The 23,669-nt window shown below is 43.5% G+C and overlaps 1 protein-coding gene and 1 long non-coding RNA gene across 4 annotated transcripts in view; one reads left to right on the top strand and one right to left on the bottom strand.

Moving 5' to 3' along the window:
* Nucleotides 1-586: 586 nt before the first annotated feature.
* On the bottom strand, nt 587-21,771 carry C9H4orf54 (chromosome 9 C4orf54 homolog). The gene is made up of 2 exons (XM_078021881.1): nt 13,360-21,771; nt 587-5,195 (listed from the first exon to the last, which is right to left on the bottom strand). The coding sequence occupies exon 1, from the start codon at nt 18,764-18,766 to the stop codon at nt 13,397-13,399; it is 5,370 nt and encodes a 1,789-aa protein (XP_077878007.1). The 5' UTR covers nt 18,767-21,771; the 3' UTR covers nt 587-5,195; nt 13,360-13,396.
* Nucleotides 17,221-23,669, top strand: part of LOC120892556 (uncharacterized) — a 19,542-nt gene continuing 13,093 nt past the window's right edge. Inside the window, exons 1-3 of one of the 3 annotated variants that reach the window (XR_005737274.2) lie at nt 17,221-17,674; nt 18,097-18,379; nt 21,557-21,633. This is a non-coding gene — a long non-coding RNA (uncharacterized LOC120892556). Of the gene's footprint in view, nt 18,380-21,556; nt 21,634-23,669 lie in introns of all 3 variants that reach the window. The other 2 variants (XR_013426061.1, XR_013426060.1) reach the window with 2 other exon arrangements.

The raw sequence follows: 23,669 nt of genomic DNA, 5'->3' as shown, positions 1-23,669 counted from the left end.
AGAGGAATCCTGGATATCCTTCTTTCTAGGGTATCGGTTAGAGTGTCTTGGGCTTCAGTCCTAAGACTTAGTGTCTTCAGGTGACTGGTGGATGATTTAATAAGAGATACATCACAGCACTGAGCATCAGTGTGCAGGAGGTATTTAAACTGTGTGCCTGTGGTATCTAGTTTTAAGAAAGATGACTATTCTTTTCCTGGGCCTCTAGGTGGCCCTCAGGGACACCTGTTGTCCAGGTAACTCTATGGTGTCAGCAAAGCATCACATACCTGGGTAGGTGCTCCTCAGAATGCTGCTTAGACCAGACTCAGGTTGGCCAGGTGAAATTTTCTGGGTATAGGTAAAGACCTATAAGAGACTTCTAATTTCCAGAGATGTAAGACCATAAATTTGCATTTTCTTAGCCACTAAATCTGTGAACATTTCTTGCCACAGCAATAGAAAATGAATTACAATTAAGTGAAATATTGAGTATTTCAGTTAAATGAAGGATTAAAGCTATAAACCAGGAGAAAATGAAACTGTTGAAAATGTCCAAAGGATTGTTTTGTTTTGATGAAGTTACAATAAAGACAAATGATGCATGTTTTCTTTGCAGTCACTTTTACTGGAAAAAAAAAAGAAACAACAAAACATTTTTTTTTCAAAACAGTCAAAATAAAAAACCAATGCACAAGATTGCACAATCGTTTACAAATGCTGGCAATTAAAGGCAAGTAGTCTAGTCTCACAAGATCCTTGTCTAAGTAGTTTTCTCCATGTGCAATACACTGAAAAGGTAATTCTTGGAGCTGTAGAGTTGGATTCAAAGCCCCTTTAGCCAAGCTCACTGCATTCTGTCATTGAATAACATCAAACCTCAGGTAGGAACTTTTCTTCCAAGATTTCTATGTTGATTGTAGTTTAAAATTTCACATTCTTTCCTTATGCCACCAGGTTTATTCACAGTCAGCAGTATAATTCAGTCTTCTCCAGTGTCCTTCCTTACATATCACACAACGTCCTCTCTTTATTCATACGTAACTTCTACAGTCTTCACATTCTTTTACAGCCAACACTGTCTTTACTATACAATAATATAATTTATATGTAAATACAGAAATGCATATTTTCATGGGTGGGGGTGGGGGTGGGGGTGGGGAAGGGGGAGAGCCTCCTGTTAGAAAATGCATACAAGTATGGCAGGTAATTCAGGAAACCCGAGGAAGAACTTAACACTAGCTTGTAAAAAGTAATTCAGAAATTAAAAAAAAAAAAAATCAAACTAGATGTGTGTGTGTGTGTGTGTGTGTGTGTGTGTGTGTGTGTTTTATTCTGCACCATTATGAATTAAACAGGAATAAATCTAATGATGTACTCTAGCTGCAACATGAAACACCGAATGCTAACACCTGATAAATGATGCTGTGAACATTCAGTTTTCTTCTGAGATGTGGGGCATACAAAGGAGTCCAATTTTCAGAATCCTCCCCTGGGCCTTGTCCTCATATATGTCACAGATGGACATGATCCCTTTCTAGAGGACGAAAGTCTGCAATTCTGATTAGATTCAAGCTCAAGGCACCATGTAGCAAATGCTACGTGCTTCGTTAATGATTTTATGCACCTGTGAGGTCTACTTGGGACCCAGAAGTTAAAGAATATATAAGCAGTCTCTTGAAAATATATATCTTATCTATGTATATATCTCCTTAGAAATCATGTAAAAGCCTAACATAGTTTATGGGATTGATTTTTTATAAGCAGTTTTCTCAAACAAACTTACACATAATTTTCCCCTTCAACAGTACTGATAAAATACAGGGCACCTTTTTCTTTCAAGTATTTGGGTAAAATAACATACCCTGAGAATTTGGGGTGCAAACCTACACCTTGTAAACTGTAGAATGAAACTCCTCAAGCACCACATAGGAAAATATATAGCATGATAGTTCTATACAAAGATTATTGTTGACTGTGTTTTCCCATGCACTTACACAGACTTATCATGAGGTTATAGTCAGTCTACTTAGGAATCAATACTGTCCTGCAGTCTGTAGTCCAAAATATTATTTCGGGTAGCGTGAACATTCAATTTGTAGCAAACACAGACTTTCATTTCTATGAAGGATGAAGACAATCAAAATGCATTAAATCTTGTGAAGAAGCAAAGATGATAAAGTCAAATCTGAAATTAAGAAAAAGGAATTTCTATCACTTGATGTTTCCTAGTGATCTGAGGACAAATTTGAAATTCATGTTAATATTTGAGAATTATTTTTATAATGTTTTCAAAGTGTAATTTTTTTAGCTTATTTACTCAGTGATAAACATACAGAAAAACTATATCCTGAGTCTTTACCAGTGTATCTGGGCTTCATTTAATCCTGAGTGCAATTTCAGTGAGTGTTTTCAGGAAAATACATTCTGGAGAATACAATTTTCATATGGATTACAGATGTGTTCTAAAAACTCTCCAAATGGGCCTATTTCAATGTGGCCTTTCACCAACAGGAAAAAGAAAGAGGAAATGGGTCAAGATTTGTACACAGAGTAATCTGTGATTTTTCTAGAAAAGTGAGCTACACCCATAACCCTGAGTGGAAATCACAAAAGCCAAACTCCACAATTCTGATTAGATTCAAGCTCAAGGCTTTCTTTAGGAAATGCTTTATTCGTGGTTTATGTATATAAAACATAAATCGGGTCTCAGTGGCTATAGAACATTGTTAGGGTAATAAATAGTTTGAGGGCTTCATAGACTTTTGTTTTGTTCCATTTTTGTTGAAAAGGAAGGGCATAATCACTTCATTCAAATGTCCATGCAACCTCAAGAAATGACTAAGCAATGAAAAGGAGGATGGAAATTTCCCTTACGCCTGTGAAAACGTTCTTTTCCTGTCACTTAAGGGAGTAAATGGCCTACAGGTTTGTTTGGTATGATGACATTACCACTAGCCCATATGGAACTCAGAGAACAGCAACTTCCCCGTGGACTCAGCCTCTCAGAGCCAACAAATGAAAAATTCTTTCCCAGTTTCTATCCTAGTTTACCTCAGTGTGAGAACCGAAGGCTCAGATCTGCTGGTGATAAATATCGGTAAATAGCTAATGGGCAGCTCCACCCTCAGCCTTACCCCATTCTCTAGGGAAGGAGTGTTCTCCATTTGGAGGAACTGGCAAGTAGCCATGGCTCAGTGTGGCCACTGGGCTTTCTTGAAAGTCCCCTGTTTTTTAAACCACTCTCACATCTTGTAACTGTACACATTGTACGCCCACGCCCTATGTAAGTTTCACTACTCAAGGTCAAATACTTGAGATTTCATGGTGCTGATTTGAGTGTTCATAGTCTGAAATTTTTAAAACGAATGCTACTTTCTTGTTTCCATATGAAACGACCTTATTTCCAACCAATCTCTCTCAAAAATGAAGAAGCACTGATGCTTTAAGATTCCCCCCCCCTCCCAGTGATGAAAAATTAAGTTCTGGAGTGAACCTACTCATGTACCTGGGTAAGAAAACCTCTATAATAAAGAAAAAGTGTTTTCCCAAATATGGCATGAGCTTCTTTTCCATACAGAAACTATGCTTCATATTTCATGTCTCATGGAGATGAAAGCTTCATTTCACAGCTCATTGGCCCAATGAGTAATTGAATTGTGGTGAGATTTCCTGTGTCAAATATTTCTCTTTACACAAAAGAACTTTTTATTTTTTTTAATGAGATTCCCGCTAAGAAATCCCCTGAAAGTGCCTTTGTTGTTGTTTTTTAAAAAGTCTAGATGAGAAGCATAATTACAGAGTAATAAGATTATATTAATCATATGAAATCCAGTCTCATGAATTACATATAATTCTGTGGCTTTGAGAGCAATTGTTAAGCTGAAACCAAATACTGACAATCATTCATATCAAAATAATGCTTCTGAAAAATTACCAAAATGCCTTGGCTTTAAACAAATAAGTTCATAAAAGGAGACTCCTGAAAGACAGTCTGGGAGAATTGTTTGGGTTTTAAAGGGATATTTCTTTATAAAGGAATTAAGAAATATTTCAATGTAACCTCTGTTGAGTGGATATTGACACCTTATAAATTATGACAAGTTAAATAAGTGTCTGTTCAATCAACCCTTCAGACTCACTGTGAACACTCACTCAAATAGCCTTCAGAATTGGATTACAACGGAGGCAATATCAAATGTCAGTGAAAGATCCAGTGATTTGGATTTTTTAACATCTCTTAAAACCTGCCTCATAACAAGCAAGCACTGTAATTCTAGGTTACTGCTTTGGGGAGGGCCAGGGCTAGAGGGAATTAGAGCCCCTGAATTAAGAGTTCACATTCTACTCAACTGCCCCAAACAGGTCACTCTTCAGACTCCAGTCTGTGAGAGACAGGAGTGTACAACTATGGAGGGAATCACTAGGGGAAAAAAAAAAAAAAAAGGCTACACACTCATAACAAATGTTGGATTTTTAAAGGGAAATAGATATTTTATACCTTTCTGAAACAAAGAACTTAATTTTAAAGGCAGTCACTGACTTTCCACTGTTCAAAGCCAATCTATTTTAAGGCAACAAATAGTGTCATGGCATTGTACAAGTGGGAAAAAATTAAAACAAAGCACAAAAGTTAAAACCATTGTTTTCCACAATCACATTTGAAATCATCCCAAGCCCAATAAAAGAACACAGAGCACAAACAAGAGAAGGTTTAGCTGATATATGATTCCAAGAGCAGACCCAATATATTTTACACCTGAATATGTGCTACAACTCTGCCAGCTACCTTTGATAGAGTCCAAGAACCGGTAAGGTGATTTGTGATCCAAATTACTGATTTGCTCACTTTGTTTACAACAGAAGCCATCCCATTCGGTTGTGGGTTTTGATTGAAGCATGGCAAACACTTAAGGGATTGTTTGCCTAGTCAGGAGTGCAAGAGGGAGGGAGGCGAACAGAAAGCTTGTCTCTTGTATTAAAGTATAAAAAGAAATAGTTTTACAGGGGGAAAAAATGCAACCATTCAATCATCTTAGTGAAACTTAAATAACAAAACTGCCTTTAAGAGAATTGTTCAGGAAAATATGAAAACTTACACACTTGGTTTATAAGAAGCAAAAATTAAGAATTACTCATGTGGAGGACATTTTTCAGCTGGATTCATAGTGCTATTACATTTCAACTTTTAGAGAGTCTGTATTTCTGTCTTGCTCCTACAAAAAAAAAAAAAAAGAGTCAAAGAAAAGAAGGTTAGTTCTAAACACACATCTCACTTTCAAAGAATCAAGAAAAATGTCAAAATATATTTTATTTAGTCTTTAATCTAGTTTCATGATAAATAATGGTGAAGCTTACATTTTAAAATGTATGTGTCAAGAAGAAAAACAATTAGACATTACTCTGACTTTAAGAAAATGCCCCGAGGTGGAATTTCTCTTTGAAAATTGAACTATTCAAAAAAATAGTTTTAGAATCAAGTGTTTAGTTTCATTTCACGTATATCAAGGATAAGACAATATAATATATGTTCCTAAAATTAGCAGGCAGAATTGATATTTAAACTAAATGGAAACATTTGAAATTAACTATGAGTCAGTAACCTAATAAAATGAATAAACTCTACACTAAGGATTCTTGTAAAGTAAATGACCACTAATGAAATTCTGTGTAATTACACACAGTGTCTTTGGCTTTAAATAAAATATACTGATTATAACCTATAACTTATTTACATCTGTTCTAGTTCAGCACTGGCAGAGTCAAAACATACTCAAAGTCAGACCTTTCTTTCTGTTTTTTTTTTTTTATATATAATTTTGTAGATCTATTAGAACTTTACTGAAGGGATACATTTTTAACACCTGAGAGTTGATATTTGGACTTAATATTATGAAGATAGAAATAGATTGGACAACAGGTAGTATTTGTTAGGGATTAAAAAGACTCTATCATGGGGAAAATAAGCTGCAAGTATTATCAAATAACAACTATCTGACCAATTATATGCAAGGGATCAAGGCAAGGGATATTTTAATCCTGTCATCTAGAAAAAGATCTGTCTAAATATATGCTTAAGAAGGACATCTATAGGAATAATTATGGTTTTATAGCTCATGCATATATTTCACATTTATTTTATTGTTTCATATTTTATGAGAAATAACCTTCATGAATTTTTTGTGTGTTTGGAGATCTCTTCTTTGCTAAACTAATTTTTCAATCTTACGACAAATAGATTAGTAAGAGGAAAAGGGGAGGAGAGACGGGCACAGTAGCCCACACCTGTAATCCCAGTGGCTTGGGAGGCTGAGGCACAAGGATAGCTAGTTCAAAGCCAACATTAGCAATTTCGTGAGTCCCCAAGGAACTCAGTGGGACCCTGTCTCTAAATAAAATACAAAATAGGGCTGGGGATGTGGCTCAGCGGCTGAGTGTCCCTGGGTTCAATCCCTGGTACTGAAAAAAAAGTGGGGAGGGGAGGACTAAGAGACTAAGAATGATAATTTCAGTGTGTATCAGGGATTTGAAAATAACTCTGGCTGTGTTCTCTTCCAAGGCAAGGTTTGTAAAGATTTGAGCACTATGCAAAAACACCAAGAGGGTGGTGGCCTATACTCTGGAACAATGACAATGAGAAATGGAGGAGAAATCTGTTTATACAATCTACTAGGATCATATCTGGGGATCAGTGGAGTAGATTTCGCCTGTTTGGATATTCATAGGATATTGCCTCTATTTCCATTAACTTCAGAGAAATTTTGTTTGAAAGTAATGTATCTTTCATATCAAAAGTCAATTGATTTCATGAAAGTAATAAAGTTGTTTCAAATTTTATTAAAGATAAAATAGTAGGAATTGCCAAATTAACCCATCAGAGGCCTCATGAACCCTGTGTGTGTGTGTGTGTGTGTGTGTGTGTGTGTGTGTGTGTGTGAGATAATAGATCATAAAGAAGTCAGCAGAGATAAAGGGGAGACTGTACTGTGTTACCACGGAGTCTGGCTGGATGATTCTCTACAACTTTAGAACCAGGACACATGACAGAGTTCAGCAGGGATGCTGGGTCATATTTTCCCTTGCTCCACACAGCCCTGTGCCCAGACAGAGAGGAAAATCACCACACACAGTTGGCAAGCTAGGCCCAGAGTTGTATAACATTCTGGAAGGCTACGGGGGATACTAGAGTACCCTGAGGCACAGCCAACTAGCCTGCCCTGAGGGGACTGTTGGGCTGAGGGCATTGCCTTCAACTTGGGGAAACACAGAGCAATCCTGGGCACAGGCTCTGATTTGGCTCCGGGTGTCTGCAAAGATAAGGGCTGAATTTTGCTGTGGTGGGGGGCCCTGAGAAGATGAGAGGAACTTGAGGCATTTATGAGGCTCCAGTCTCAAAAAAAAAAAAAAAAAAAAAAAACAGCTACGGGTGTGACTCAGTGGTTAAGTGCCCCTGAGTTTAATACCTGGTACCAGCGCCCCCACCCCCACACAAAAAAAGTATTACTATTTTGTAGATGAGGAGACTGAGGCTCAGGGAAAGCAAGTTACTTGCCTAGATTAGTAAGTAACACAACTTGAGTCAGGGTTGCATGACTTCAAGGAATATGTACTTATGTTTTAGTCACAGCCACACAGCTCCCTTCGACTATATTTTAACCCCCTGCCATCCAGGAACTTCCCACGCTCACCTGCACAACCCACACCTTGCTCTCCTTACACACACACATACAATATCTCATCACAGGAGCCATCACCTCTGGGCATGCTGAAACTGGCTAAGATTTCTACTTGGGGCATAAAATGTTCTAAGAACAGCTAATTTTCTAATCAAAAGAAAAACACATAGAGAGATTTAGTATATGTGAGACATTATCAGATTTGGGATCAATTTTTTAACTTATTTCCTCCTCGACCTTTCCTGCCCCTTCTCTGAAACCCAAAACACACACACACACACACACACACACACACACACACACACACACACACACCAAGGCAGTGAAATGACTAGCAGATTCTATTTACTCTTGGATAGGATTTTCATTTTCCTTTGAATGAAACTGAAGTTAGGAAAATCAGCCAGTCAACCAACAGCTGTGCTTTCTCCTCCACAAGGACATAAATGTGTCACATAACTAATCCTTTACCAAGCTTATTGACCAACAGGCAAAAGGCAGTAGCTGCAAAATTTTGGGGAAGCTAGGTAGAAAGACAGAAAGTACAGATAAGGGAAGAGAGACAATTCACAATAAAGAAAAAGAGAGCAGAGAGTAAAAGAAGTTGGTGAGCAACGAGTTCCTCTATAATAAGACCATGAGGATCTAGGATGAGTTCTCTTTTGGTTGTCAAAGAGGAATTAAAAATGTACCCACTTGCTGAAGAATCCAAAGGCATGATGTTAAGTCTTGGCATATAATAAATGACCGATACACATCAGATATTAGTTTTTGTTTTTTTTTTTTACTAACCTTAGAGTAGGGAAGAAAATATTAAAAAACAGAATTGTGGAGAAAGGCACAAAATGGTACGCTGGAGGGAGGCCTCCCTCCAGTAAAATTGATGGGAAAAAGAAAAGGCAAAAAGACATCAAGAATAGAATAAAACGAATTAGCAAATTTTTACAATGATTGAGAAAGCAAAGTACAACCAAGTTAGAGGGAAAGCAGAAATAAATTCATTATTTCATGAGTGTAGTTGTGGGATTAAGTGAAGACAAACCATGGAGCTTACAGCTTCCATCCACCGGGTCTCCAGGGGCAGTCACATTTCTGTCCTTCCCATGACCCATCAGGGAGATGCTCAAGTGAGGGAGCTGGCAAGGCCCACCCAGCCCTGCCCTTCAAGCTGTCCAGTCTGTGATAAAAACAAACTACAGGCAGTGAGGAGGGGGAAGACACAGTGGGGGGAACTGAAGTCAATTATGCTGAAGTGAATGCGAAATGAGAAACACCATAAGAAAGGCAAATAAATAGAAAAGAGCCCAAAGTAATTTCTCAAACACACAGCAAAGGAAAAAGGGAACAGTGGGATAGAAACCAGGAAATAAGACCATCAAAGAAAAGTGGCCTTAAGGAAAAAGAGAAGCAGAAAGGATCAGTAACCAAAACAGACCCTGGTATAAATATTTAGGGTTTCAGTCTCAGCTCCAGAGGGACATTGTGACTGAAGAAAAGACTCGGTTCCCTCCTGCAATCATAATACGAAAGGACTGGATTGGATCACCTGAGGACTCCTCTGGAGCCCCTTGGAATACCCCATGAAAACAGCTCTCCTCGAATCCAGCTTTGTCTTCCACTTCAGTGGCTGATGTGTGGAGCTCTGTTTAGGGGGTAGCAATAACTCAAGGAGAAAAGAAAACACCAATAATGTAGGAGCAACATGAAGCACACTCAGAAATGAAGAAACAAAGCCTTACAGAAAAAAAAAAAAAGGAAGAATGTTCAAATGAAACAAAATTATTGCAATTCGCTTAGAATGGTACCTCCTCTGTTAGCAAGCAGAGCATCCGTTAGTTTCCTTTTGTTAGTATTACATGCTTCTTTTATTTTTATGCCCTTATAAATGGTATTTAGTATCAAGTCTCAATTAAAAATTTAAAACAGAATTTTGCCTTCCAAAGTGGGTGGACAGGAGAAAACATGAGAATGAATGTCAGGAGAGGAACAGCACAGCCACGTGTCTCAAATGACAGAAACCCAACACAAAGTCGTCCATCAAAAAGCATCAAAGATCCAAAATATACAAACAAACGCAAAAGTCCTCACAAAAATAGACTGGTGAGGTTTTGCAACTGATGTGCCTGGCACACTGGTGTGTTTTCAAATGGGCTGCCTCTGTGCCTATGTGACCCCTGGGCCACCGGGTACTGAGTGGTGAACTGCCTTGTGCAATTGTCACAATGAGCAATGGCATCACTAAATGATAATGAAATAAATATATGTTACTAATTATCTAAAATAGGTGTGGCATAGCAAAATTTGAGTACTGGAATATTGACCACAGGATGAGAAGAAGCAAGAAAAATCCACCCATGAAAGGAAAATTCCTAAGGGGATCATCAGAAAAAGGAGAGCTGGTAGTACTCAAATATACACCAGGAGGAAAGAAGGAAAGCTCCCTGTTACAATGTAGTGCTAAAAATAGATGGTGAACTGCTTATTCTCTGAGCTGGAAGGAATCTTAAAGGTTATGACAGTTCTTGAACACGGGGTTTGCAGTTTTGTGTGCAGACATCTTCCTCCACTGCTGGAGTGCAATCTCCTGACTTGGGGAACTGCCTTGGGTCACATGTGGGTTTACAGCCTTGCCGCAGAGTGGCTGATGAAATGCAGGCACGGAATTTGTGTTCATTGAATGGATGAGAAAACTGGTACATTTCCTTCAAATGTGTATTTTACAAATGTCCAGAAAGGCCAATGGCAGTGTAGATGGTTAATGGCCAACGGTCACTAGGGAAAAGATCCCAGATGTCCTTGCTGGCAGGTCAAAGCTCACCATATCTCCTCTGCCAGCTCTCTTTTACTCTATGCATCCTACTAAGGAACATCAAGAGTGTCCTTGCAGGGATTGTGGTTGGCACCGGAATGAAGAATCAATGCCAAAAGTCCTGGTTCTCTCACTCTCTGGGGACTTCAGCAAAATTATCTCTTTTGAAGTCCCAGTTTCCTTCTCTGTGAAATATTGTGACTGGATCAAATCATGTATGCAACTTTTCAGTTGAACTGAGGACACAAAACCCTACGCTGGGAAAATCCCTGCCACCAGGAAAATCCACAAGACAACAACTCAGTTTTTCAAGGAAATATTGAACTGAGACCATCTTCCAAGACTTTTCACACTGACCAATCACACAAGCATTAGTCATTTGAACAATGCTTTAAAATTTTTTCATCCTGAGAAAAGAACTACCCGCTTTTTTAAAAAATCTGACTTTAAAAAAAGATGGTAGAGAACTTTCAAGAGGGTGAGTTTTGAAAGATTTTAATTCATATCTGAATTTGATTGACTTCATTTTTGCTTATACACAAAAAAGCTAACATTAGAGAATTTTTTAATACTTATTATTATTATTATTTTTTTTTTTTAGTTTTTGGCAGACACAACATCTGTTTGTATTTGATGCTGAGGATCGAACCCAGGCCGCACGCATGCCAGGCAAGTGCGCTACCGCTTGAGCCACATCCCCGCCCAAACATTGAGTTCTTGATGAATCATTAAATCAAGAAGCCAGCCTGTGTCTAGCTTTCGGGCTATTTACTACCATAAAGATTGTGCTTTCAAAAAGGGAAAAAATTATCAAAAATCATTTTTCAAAGATGCAAAAGTGTGATTTATATCTGTGTCTGATGGAAAAACTCCAAGCCTAATCTCTCCAGACTCAGCAGACAGAAGAAGGTCCAAGGCTTCTGCTAGGCAGACACCATAGGAGTGTGTCCCAGTTATGATCCCTCCTCTGCTCTCTGTCCCCATTTCCCTTGCTGCTGTACTTCCAGGGCTTCACAAACGCCTTGTAGGATTAGCTGGTCCAAAATAGCCCTAGGTAAACATTCCACCTGTCCAGGAGATTAGAATGCTTTTGCCTTTGGGCTCCTTTTTTCCTTCTGCAAAACTAATCCTCAATTCTGAGTTTTCTCCACTTGCATATTGATTTTTTTCTTTATTTTGTATGCCAAACAAAAGATGCATTCTTTATTCCCTCCACTCCCAGCAATTTGTGAACATCACACAATTCCTGTTGAAAACTCTTAGAGAGGAACAATAAAAATCACCTATTTCTAGTTTGCAACTAAAAGGAGTCTTGTGCTTTCCCCTGGATTCTTGGTGAAAGTCCTAAGGATTTTTGAACAGTGCCTACTGCTGTCTTACAGTCCAATAAATGTGATAATATAGAACAATGATCCCTTAATTTGGAAAAAGTTTTATAACTTACAATGCACTGCTCTAGAATGTGACAGGCAGCTACATATTGAGAGACACACCCTAGGGATAACCCAGCAATGCTAGAGTCTGTCATGCCACAGCTAACATAGCTGGTGAGAAGCTGTATGACTTTTGAGTCAAGTGAACCTAATTTCTAATTGAAATTTCTTTCATTGCACAAAACAGCACCGTTCCTCTGCTCCTTTTCAGTCACACGAGGAAAGAAAAATGAGGCTTATTTCTACTATAGAGGCATGAGTGGGATTTTTTTTTCTTACTTCAATCTTCTTTTTTTCATTCACTGACATCTTACTAAAGAGTGAAAGTCCTACCTAGAAGTATTTGTGATCTCAACTCTTCCCATTCTGAGGAGTACAGGAATAAGAAGGGCAAGCTTGTCCCCACTGTTCTGAGATCTTTACGCTCTTGTCTGAAGGTGTCTTTGCCCAGACTCATGTGTTTGACCTGAAGTGTCCTGGTTCAGACCAGCCAAACTCACTCCTCATATCAAGTTCCAAGGACTGTATTTACAGCAGGGATTCCTGTCTGTGAGTGTGGATTAACCTAGGTGTCAGGAATCTATTTTCTCTGATTTTTTTGCAGAGGGGTAAGCAATGAAGTTGATTTGTTTCTGAAGGGAGAGAACACAGATATGAAATGAGTGCCCTTCGGGGATTAGCCATGGAGCATGATCAATTCAGTCAGAATAGGACTGAATTAACTCCATCCAAAGAACAACTGCATCTCCAGAATCTCCCCCTTTCCTGGAGGTTAAAGTGCAAAACTTTGGGGGAGGGAGGCAGGAGCTAAGATACATTAAAGACCTTGTACTTGCCCAAAGAAAATGTGTTCTGATCATTTGAAAACCAAAAAGCAATACACTCCCTTTGTATAAGAATTTTCAAAAGGAAAATGAGCGCGGGGGGGGGGGGGGAGGGGTGAAGAGGAGAGAGAAGCATTTCTGCAGATTTTAGTAAACCTTCCTACCATGCAAGCAACAGCCTTGGACTCCTCTTACTTCTTGGGGAGCAAACAGATTAAAGGTGTCCAGTGATCTGAAATGTTAGTGCCTGTCACTGTGCTGTCAGAAATTGTGGGGCTTGCTGTTCAATATCCAGACCAGATTTTCATTTCTTTTTCCTGCCAAGTTCTACCAAAGGCTGAAGGGACAGATGGAAGGTTCTCTTTCCTCTTATGGGGGGTGGGGGTGGGGGAGAAACGCTCAAGCATTTTGAAAAAGTAGAAGGGGAAAGGCTGGTAAAGGGGACAGAGGAGTCGGGAGAGAAGAAACCTGGAGAGCAAATGAGCTCCTTCAGACATCACATGGGATTTAGTTTTATTCTTCCAAACTACCTATTTCTAGAGACCATCTCTTTGGCTGTAAATCTCCCACTTCAATCACCAAGAAACGGGATTGTTCTTGCTCTCCTAATCCTGACTATCAAAGTAAAATTCACTCACCAGCAGCTGTTCCAATCTGCTTTCTGGTGACTTCTCGTCATCTGTGTTCCACCACAAAGCTCATGGTGGTGCCATCAAAGGAAGGGGGAGCAATGATCCGCGGTCCCAGGGGCTGCGAAGTGATGCTGATGACAGGTTTGCCGTGCAGCTGGGCAAAGCCCTTGGCTCCCACCAGCTGGGATGTGGCTGCTGGGGCTGAGGAGGAAGAGGTGGCAGGAGACTGACCAGAGGCCATGAAGTAGGGGGCCTCTGTGAAAGTTGCAGCTGCCTCTTTGTTGTGCGGCTCTGTCGCCATTGAGAGCTCACCACCCCCTGGAGGGTGAGCAATTGGTGTGGGCTGCAGAGCATTGGTGGGCAGCATTGTGGGCAGAAACCCAGGGTAGATCATGTAGGTGGGTCCATAGGCCCCAGGACTCAGGGCCAAGGGAGGCACAGGGAGGGACATGGGAGTCACAGCCTGCTGCTGGGAGGTTATGGGCACATCCACATACTGCCCTGTCTCAGGGTCAAATAGTCTCCGAGTCATGGGCTGTACTGGTGTGTCCACCAGATAGTACTGGCCCGTGGTCACATCCAGGAGCATCTTGCGCTGAGTTTGCTGAGGCGGTGACTGCTGGAAGGGGTCTGTAGGAACAGCAGCTGGGCCTGCAGGAGCTGGGGCAGGCATGCCTGGTGGTGAGAAGCAGAGGACTTGAGGTTGGGCACCCTGGAGGGTAAAGGGCAGTGGCTGCTGGTGGTAGATGGCAGTGGGTGTATGCTCGGGGCTCTGTGGCCCTGAGCGGGCAGCTGCTGCTGTCTCCCGGGGGTTGTCAGGTTTGGTACGCCAAGCTGGCCGGCTGGTTCCACTGACCTGAGAGCCCTTGGGGCTACTGGAGACCTGACTTCGGGCACTCAGTGGGGGTAAGCTGCAGAGAGTGGCAGCTGAGGAGATGGGGGCCCCCTCTCTTGCAGCACCAGGTCTACCAGGTAACTCTCCTGCAGCAGACGTTCCCTTAAGGGGGATAGTCAGGTAGTTCTCACAGTCACTATTGCTCTTCTCCAAATTGATGCCACTTTTCCTGTTGGTCGCCTCATTGGGTGGTGCCTGGGTGGCCGGAGAGATCTTGAGGGACCGGAGTCCCTGTGATTTGATGCCCTTGACCACTGAAGAGCTCTCTGGAGAAGGCCCTTGTGGGAACTTGCCAGCGACACCCCCAGTTTTCTGAGTGCTACTGGCACTCACTGTGAACACGTTCCGGTTGCTGGGGAGTGGTGGGAGGGGCTGCAGAGGCTGGGTTCTTTCCACATCTTTGTGGACAGGGGGAATATAGAGGGATCGGGGCCTTTCCCTGGCCATGTTCTCAAAGGCGGCTGCCCGGGCAGACACACTCTCGGTGCTGGGGTTGGAGTTTCTCCTCTGCAGACGTTCCACGGAAGCCCCTCTCAGGACCACAGCACCTTTGTTTCCGGCACCTCGTTCTTCCACCTCACCTAGTCGTTTGGCCAACTTGTCAGGGTTTCCCTCAGGACCCACCACCCCTTCCCTCTCCTCACTGGCAATGAGTGACAGGACATGACTGTCTGTCATCATGGGCAAGGGATCACTTTTCCGTTTCCACTCATTCCTGTTGAAACTGTACAGCTCTTCCATGGATCTCACTGCAGCAGTCAGCTTCTCCAGGGCATTTCGGGCTGGCTTTGGGGTTTTACCTTCCTCCTTAATGTCCTCCTCCTTGGTTTTCTCTGGGGTCTTCTGAGCAGCAGCCTTGGAGACAATCTTGAGCACAGGCAGGTATGAGCCCTGCTCAGGTTTATTGGGGGCAATGGTGGCCACAGGCAGCCTGCCAGATGCCCTGTGTACCAAGACCGTCCCTTCTGGAGAGGAAGAGTTCATGATCCTGCTGCTGTTCCCTTTGCCCATGCCTTCCCTGGGCTCCCGGTCCATGCTGTCTTCTCTCTGGTTCACTACAGCCTGGCACGTAATTACCATGGGAGACAGGGATCTGGATCCACCAGCTGCAGGAGCCAGCTGCCTGGGTTTGGACCCTGTCAGTCCCTGCTCTGGAGTAATGCTGCCTTTGTCACTGCTGTCCCCTGATCCTTTGATTAGTTTTCTGACATCTCTCACCTGGTGGAGGGGCCCTTGAGCCTTGGACTTGTCTCTGACATCTCTCACCTGGAACTGGGGCACTTTTTCCAGATTGTCCCCACGGAACAGTTTCTGCTGTGCCCTGCTGTTGTCCTCAATGGTCTTAAAGAGGTTAGAAGCGCTGCCTCCAGCCAGCTTGGGTGTGAGCAATTTGGCAATATTGAAGTCCGAGCTTGGCTGTTGGACGCTCCCCAGCCGGATCTTGATTTCGGGAGCCTTGGGTCTGATCACTGCCGTGGTTGTGGCCTGGGCAGCAGGGTACTTGGTGGCCTGCTTCCCTGGCTGCTTGTCCTTGGGCGTCTGCTGGATGTTGGGGACAAAGAGACGAGACATGATGGTGGATTTGCTGGCAGAGATCTCCCCGAGATCCGCCCTCCAGTCCCCGCCTTTGGGGAGCTTCAGTTTCCCAATGGGGGCTTTCTCTTCCCGCTTCTCGGCCTCTTTCTCCTTCCATGACCGAAAAGCACTGTTCTGACTGCGGAGAAAGATGCCTTTCACAGTCTCTGAGGCACTCTTTTTAATTTCACACACTTCCGTTTGTCCATCCGTGAAACTCCGGCCAGAACCTGCGTTGCCTTCTCGAGGAGTACTGGCTTTGAAAATTGGGGATTTAGACCCCTCCCCACCTGCGTCAGACACACTGACCACCGTGTACTCCGAACCCGCCTCTGAGTGGCGGGAATTCTGCCGCTGCAAGCCCCTGTCTCGCAGTTTCTCAGCCCCAGGAGACCCCTCTGCTTCCTTGGAGGTGCCGGGGAGGTTGTGATGAGATGTGTCAGTGACTTCTCCCCTCTCCATTTTAAACTCGTGCTCCCGTTGCATCTTCTTGGAAATGACATTTTTGAGCAGACTGGATGCAAACTTGGACTTCTTGTGGGGGCCTTCACCGCGGGGGGCAGGCTTGTTGCTTTCAGAGGTCTCTGAGCCATCATCTGTGCACACCGACCCAGGTCCCTTGCTGGAGCCCTTGGTGGCCCTGCAGGGTCCAGTGGCCGAGCTGGCTTTGCTCTCACTGCGTAAATTCAGGGGTTCCAGAAGGGTGACGACGCGAGAACCCGTTTGGATCTGTTTCTGGAAACACAAGGGTGTCTCCACATGTTTGATTTCCCCCTCGACTTTGCTGACCACAAATTCCAAGGCCTTGGTCTGGGACTTCTTGGACTGGATGTAAAGCTGGTCTGCAGTACCACGGGCCCCACTGCCCTTCCTCAGACCTGCAGCCACAGAGGCCGCGCTGCTCCTGAGAAGGCTCTGTTCCACCCTGGCTCCAACACCTCCACATTTTAGGTCCAGGAAGGTTGACCAGCGTCCAAAGCCCACTTCGGAGAGGGTGGTGGAGGACTCACGGGAGCTGATGTTCAGAGCCTCAAAGTAGGGGTAAGCAAGGCTCCGGAAAGCCCGGGAGGTCAGGTTACGCACCTCTTTGTCTGCATCATCCAGTTCGCTCACCGCACTGGAGGCTCCGCTGGAGTAGTCCACCAGCTCCTTTGCCCGTATGGCCCCGCACCTGGTTTGCAGGCGAGCAGGGACAGCAATGAATTTCTTTGCATGGTCCTGAGCCACGGCTGCAGCCGAGTTTTGCTTCAGTGAACTTGAATTGTGTTCAGCAGCTGTAGAGACTCGGAGGCTCATGTCGCCTTCATGCTTGGCAGCATAAATAATGTTTTGCTTTGCACGCACGTTGCTAGGCTCATTTATAGCCCGGGAAGTTGGTTTGATTGATAGGAGGATCTGGCTTGCTGCACTCCCACAGCTGCTGGCGGTGGTGGCGGCTGCCCCTGAAGCTGCCTCCCGGAGCTCCAGCAAGGGCTCAGGCAGGGTGGCAGTGCCAGGCCCAGTGGGTGGGGGAGTAGGGTCACTGTCGGAGGGGACACTGCCCACTTCCGTGCTGCTGGTGTCACGACCACTGCTGCCTGCACTGAGGCGAGCCAGGTCGCTACTGGTGGGGCTGGGTGTCCGGGTGGCATTGGTGCTGGGAGTGGTGCTGAGGTAGCAGCTGTTGTCGTCGTCCTCTTCGGTGGGGGTGGTGACGTCCCCTGGGGTCTCGTCGCTGCCACCAAAGGAAGCATAATCCACGAACGAGTAGATCACGTTGTTGTCCTCGAAATCCCAGCGGGAGGCCAGCCCCACGTCGAAATCCATGTCCTGCTCCACCTCACTCAGCTGGATCTCATGGGTGGTGATGTAGTGAGCCTCTTCATTTTTGGGGGGGTCCCTGTTACTCTGGGATTTGGCAATAATGGCCCTGCACTCTGTTCCATCTCCTGTCCTCCCTCCCCCTTCCTGCCCTTCTCCTCCTCTTGCTTTTCCCCCTACTTCTCCTCCCTTGGGTGGGCGACTCACTTCGCTCTCACTCTCAAAGCCTAAGGATGAAGAGGAGGTAGCCAGAGCCGCCCCGGATGATGAGGCGGATTCATCCATTTTGGAAAGGCCATGGTCTTCTGCTTTGTCCACAGGGGAGGAGGAGGAGAAGGAGGAGTTGCCACCCTCATCAGTGCGGGAGAGTTGGGAGCTGGAGCGTTCCGAGGAAGCGGGGTTCTTCTGGGGGGTTGGAGTCCTGCACTCTGGACTAGTGGGCTCATCCTGGGCTTTCTCCTTTGGGCTCCTAGAGGCTTTCTGATCCCCGGAGCGGTGTTCCAGTGTAAGTTTCACTGTCCGGGGACTCGCCCTCTGGATTCTGGCTGAAGCGCACATCTCCACATATTTTGCTTCTCGCTGGGAGGAGGCTGAAGGCTGGGGAAGTGGCCGCAGCTGCTGCTGGCGCTCCCGGCTGTCTTGCTTTCTGCTCACTGGATCCTGTACTTGCACCAGTCTGGCCTGCGAGTTCGGCTCAGGAGTGGCGGCTTCCATTCCGAGTCCTTGCCCAGGTTCCAGCGACAGGAAGAGGCAGTGGTGAGCACCCGGGCTGTCTTGGGTCCCTCTTTGGTCCTGGAGGGGCCGCAGTGTTGCCTGAAGCAGGGTCCCACGTGCCTGGACTGGCCCCAAGGCTGTAGGCACTACTGCCACTGCTGTCACCACCTCCCAGGTCTTCAGCCCCTGTGGCGGGGCTGAGGCAAGGCGGAGGGAGGTGGGAAGGCTCCTGGATGGGGCGGCAGAGGTGGTCTGTGGCTGGGGGGCTGCTGCTCTGGCCGAGACTGCAGCCTGTGACTTGTGGCTGAGCTGGCCTGTCCAATTATTTGCCTGGCACCGTGGGCAGCTGGGGGTCTGAATGCCATCAGCCACGGAAGAAGCAGCATCTGTAGGTCGACCCCTGGACTTCCAGAAATGAAAGCAAAGCATGTGCTGTTTCTTGTGAAGCCTTGTCCCTTTCCTGGATGGGGCAAGAGAGGGTCACGTCATTCCAGAAATATTTTTAGTGTCCATTCCCTAGTCATCTCAAAACCACACTTGAGGGAAGAGGGTAGAGATGAAAAGAGGCTGGGGGTGGAGGGATGAGGGTTCCAATTCAAATCAACCAAATGTTCTATGTAATCTATTATAGAGATGTCTAGCAAGTATGCAATTATTCTTTACCCGCTGCCATCTTTCTCTCCTGAGCCTCTGATTAAATGGATTTTCCCCCTTGTTCTGAAACAAAATTCGAATTTTTACACTGCACTTCAAACCAATTGAGGACATTCTGGAAATACTTCAAAATCTCCTTCATACATATGGTAGCTTTATCTTTGCTTCAAAATCTTTGTGTTTTCTTTCTCTTTGGAAAACCAAAACGGAAGAGTACTGGAAATAAAAAATTTTCATAGGAAAATAATATTTCATCCCTCTTTCCCCAAAGTGGCATTCTGTGAAACATAACCTGTTGTTCTCAAATAGGAAGAATCCCTTCTAGAATCCTTGCGGTGATGACTCAAAGTACCAAAGGGCGATTTTCAAAGACCTGAAATTTAGTGCTTTAAATAAATTTTTAATTATAGTCATGAAAAAAGGAACACCTAGGGCCAAAGCTGACACTACTGCAAATCCCTACAATATCTACTCGATCTCAAAATGTTCCCTAAACTTGTAAAACCATGGCAAGACAATAAGCCCCAATTAAATATAGCCCAGGCTGCAAACTCACGATTCTGTTTCGCTGGCTGTATTCCAGGCCCGCAGGGCACGGAGTCAAAAAGCACGAAAGAACAAGGAATATGCTTACCCTTCATCAGTACAGTGCGGCTTGGAGGGAGGTTCAGAGAGGAAATGTGACCCGCTGGCATGCCCCATGGAGACAAAGCCAAATCCCAGTTCACTGCCTCTGAGTTACATCCATTTCAAACAAGTCAGTAGTTGTGCAGGCAAGTTTGCCAGGAAACCCAAGTGGGGGTCTGTGCTGACCATCCTCAGAGCAACTCCTTGAGTACTATCGGTAGAGAACCACATCTTGATTTTGGTGAGATCTGGCCCTTGTCACCTGCCAGGCCCAACTCCACCACTATACATAGTCTATGTGTCACTTACACCGATTGAATAAAGCACTATTTTAAACATCCACATTTGTGGGGAACAAAAATAACACCATCAACCAGCCCCTTCCAATATGAATGCCACCCCCACACGGAAAAATGTTCTTTCCTCTGAAAAGGCATGTGGGTAGGTATGAAGTGGGAGCCCCGAACAACTGAAGCATCCACCTTCTCACACTTGGGTTGTGAACTCATAGCCATCTCCCCTGACAACTCCCTCTGCCCACACCATTGCCATTAAAAACACTACCCAAAGAAAGACTGGCAATATCAGGAATAAGAGTATGGACACAAAGTCAGAACTCTAGGCAAAGACAGAAGAAAAGAAAAGGAAAAAGTGGCACAATAATCTTGGTTTCCTAGTGCTAGTCATAATAATAATTACAACTAAGACTTAAATAGTGCTTACTACGTGTCAGGAACTACTTCAAGCACCTTTTAAATGTGTATATCATTTAACCTCATAAGAACCTGATGAGTTAGATATAATTATTGCACTGTTTTTGTAGATGGAAAAGCTAAGGCACAGAATTGTTCAAAAATTATGGAGCAGAGTTCACATCCAGGCAATCTGGTTACAGAGCTTGGATCTTAACGATTAAGCTACACAGTCTTACTGACTTCTACACTCACATACTATACAGGGTACCCAGATAATCAATTAGAAGAAGGAATTTATCCAATAGGTAATTTTATTTGCATGACCACAAATAAACCATGTAACAGTTTTGAGGGTTTTTTCCATATAACCAACCCGTGTACATATTAAGTACTTAGGGATTAAGTAACATGATCCTATAAATAAAATGAAATAAAATATTGTTGGCTTCTTCAGGCAAGCAGAGTGTTTTCTTTTGCTCTGAGGTTGATCGTGCCTTGGCTGATAGATCCTGAAGATGGCCTCAAACACTGGGAAGCATACATACCCCATAGTTGAATAGAAGGCAGAGTTTCTGCCCATCAAAGCAATTATAGTCTAGGGAGGAATTTTTCCAGCACTTTCCATATGGCCCTGTCTGTCATGACAACACAACAGATTTCAGCAGAATTTCTCCCAGCAGTTGGAAAACTACAAAATTGCAAGGTCAGATGTCCCAGATGCAGGTTAAATCATAACTTCAGTACCCCCAGTCCTGAAAAATCTCCCTCCAGAGTCTTCCCTCCCTCGGAGAGCACAGTCTTAGCTAAGCCTCTCCAAGAGGCCAACACAGAGGCCTGTTCTAAAACAGGTACTTACCTTCAAGATATCTGTGTAGCTCTCTTTCTGCTGTTTTATCTAAATGAATGGCAGTACAGGAAAAATTTTAAAGGGAAAACTTTTTCAAATAAAGTCAATTTCCAAAAAATCAGTTTTAATTCGAACCACAATTTCTTTAAAAACTTGGAATAGGACAGACTCTACCTATTAAAAGAAAAAAAGTCCATAAATCTAAAAACAGTGACCAGATTTAGGGTAAAACAAGAACTTAAAACTTCTTGCCTCCTGGCATTTTCAGAGTTCTGGGTCATTTTTTGTTACAAAGAAAATAGATGCTCTCAGTTCTGCTGAAATAACTTTCAGTCCTTTGGTAGCCATAGGGCCTTTTTATTCCTTAATGTGACTACAGTCATTTTTTTTTTACAGATGAACTCAGTGATTGCCTACCTGATCTCACTTCTTGAGCAATTAACAGTGACTAATGTTACCAGCATTAACCCAGGGTAAGTGGGCCCACTTACTAAGCCAGGCAAGGTATACTTGGTTGATAACTTTATATGGGAATTCAAAGAGCAACAAAGGAAGTGACTCAGCATCATTATTTTTATCTCTGTAGAGAAAGTTTCTCAGTATTCCCTGAAAGTCTTGTGAAATGTATCACTGTATGTAAAACTTTAACATGATTAAAGAAATGAAGAATGAAAGCCAGATCATCTGCCAGTTAGGAAAAGGATATAGTTATATTTAGGGTCTCTGACAGTGGCATAATGGGATAAATAATATGTCATCGAAAAAGAAGAACAGTTTATCAAAGGGAGACCAAGACTGGAAATGAAGAGAGAGATTAAATGCAAACCACAAAGGAGAAAAATGACTTTCCAAACACAGACATTCTCAGATTCCCTGGGATGAGTGAGGGGTATACTTTAATTGCTTTAAGTTGTGTAAGACTTTCCATTAGCACTTACACAGTTATTAATGCACATTGTTATGAATGAGGGTTTTTTCTTTTCTTTTCTTTTTTTGAGACAGGGTCTCACTTACATTGTCCTAACTGGTCTTGAACTCTCAATCCCCCTGCCTCAGCCTCTAGAGTTATTGGTATTACAGGTGTGTACCATGGCTCCAGGAGGAAGAAGGCTTTTCTTCTGGCCAGTACTTAATGCCCTGTGGACAGCTGTTTCTCTCTGGCCCAGGTAGAAATAACATTTGAAGGAAAGCCACCTTGTTACCTTTTGTTGCTAAGGGTGAGAAAGGGTATTATTTAGTTTTTGAGGTAAATGTTTTCCATGTTTTGCTTATCAGTGTCCTCTCAATCATACCATGAAAGAGCAATTATTATTCCCATTTTATGCATAAAATAATTGAGGATGAGTGAAGACCTGTGTCCTATATAACCTTTACAATTAATAGGAAGGGTCGGAGCCCTGATTGCAACCCAGCTCTGAGCAACTCAAGCCCACGCTCAGTTGGTGGTTGAGCATTCAGTCTATGAGGTGGAGGTCACAGGGCCAAGCCCACTGCTGGCCACCACCACCACAACCAGCTGCCTGTACACAGCACCAGCTAGTCTCCATGGAGTCCAAAGAAACGGAGTGGCAGGATTAGTATAAGACTATCCCTGTGAATAGAAAAACAGCATGTACCGTGAGGATGAATAAGTAGCATCATCTTCTTGTGCAAAGAGAAAAGCACCTTATTGTAGAGTCACATTCACACAGTAGATACAACCCCTTAGCCATGCCCTTAAAACTTGGAAGGACAGAAAGGAACAGTTCACCACCAGAAATAAAATCTTACTAACACTTAAGCCTGCACACACAGGCCTCAGGTGGCACAAAATAGGTTTGACTTTTCCCCTTGAGCCACAATGCTCTGTTTTCTTCCCTAGTCTTCCTCCTCCTCCTCCTTCTGCTTTTTGAATGGTCTCTTTGGCAGTTTGTGGTCTTCTCCCTACCCCTACTCTTTCTCTCTTTTCTTCTGGCCCTGACTTGTTATCTCGGGCCATAGTTTCCATTGGGTTTCTCCTAAGAGAACTGTGGAGGTTTTAATGTTTCAGATCTTACTGGATAAAGGAAAGTGATCCCTTCCAGACAGCCTCAAGGTAGAACATCAACAAGCAAACAAATCTTTCTCTACATTGTACTTAAAATAATCTAACTCTCTTGGTCCATCTTGCCCATGACCTCTGTTATCCTTACCTGTGTGATGTAGGAACCAGAGAAGAGACTTGCCAAAGGTCCCTTTCCAGTCTGGCAAAGTAGCACAGAGAAGATGCCTTATTAGGCTTTAGCAAATTACAGTCAATTTTTTTAAGTTGGCATTGAAACAGAATTTAATTAACCAGCCAACTCCTCAGCTGCCTGACCACAGAATCATGTGGATGACTTATTGCTATGATTCTTAACAAGCATTCTTTTTTCCCTTTTATTCTTGATATTATAACTTGGGACCTAAAATCTTGTTTCTGTCTTCGTCTGCTTTGAAAAATGTTTATTTTCCCCAAATTTCTGATTTTAGGCATCCACAATTTCAAATA

The sequence above is a fragment of the Ictidomys tridecemlineatus genome, chromosome 9 (assembly GCF_052094955.1).
Source record: "Ictidomys tridecemlineatus isolate mIctTri1 chromosome 9, mIctTri1.hap1, whole genome shotgun sequence".
In the NCBI taxonomy this organism is placed as follows: domain Eukaryota; kingdom Metazoa; phylum Chordata; class Mammalia; order Rodentia; family Sciuridae; genus Ictidomys; species Ictidomys tridecemlineatus.
This window is presented reverse-complemented; position numbering and strand designations above follow the sequence as displayed.

What these genes read in the sequence shown, in the direction of transcription:
- C9H4orf54 (XM_078021881.1), bottom strand. Translation starts at nt 18,766, where the DNA reads ATGCTTTGCTTTCATTTCTGGAAGTCCAGGGGTCGACCTACAGATGCT.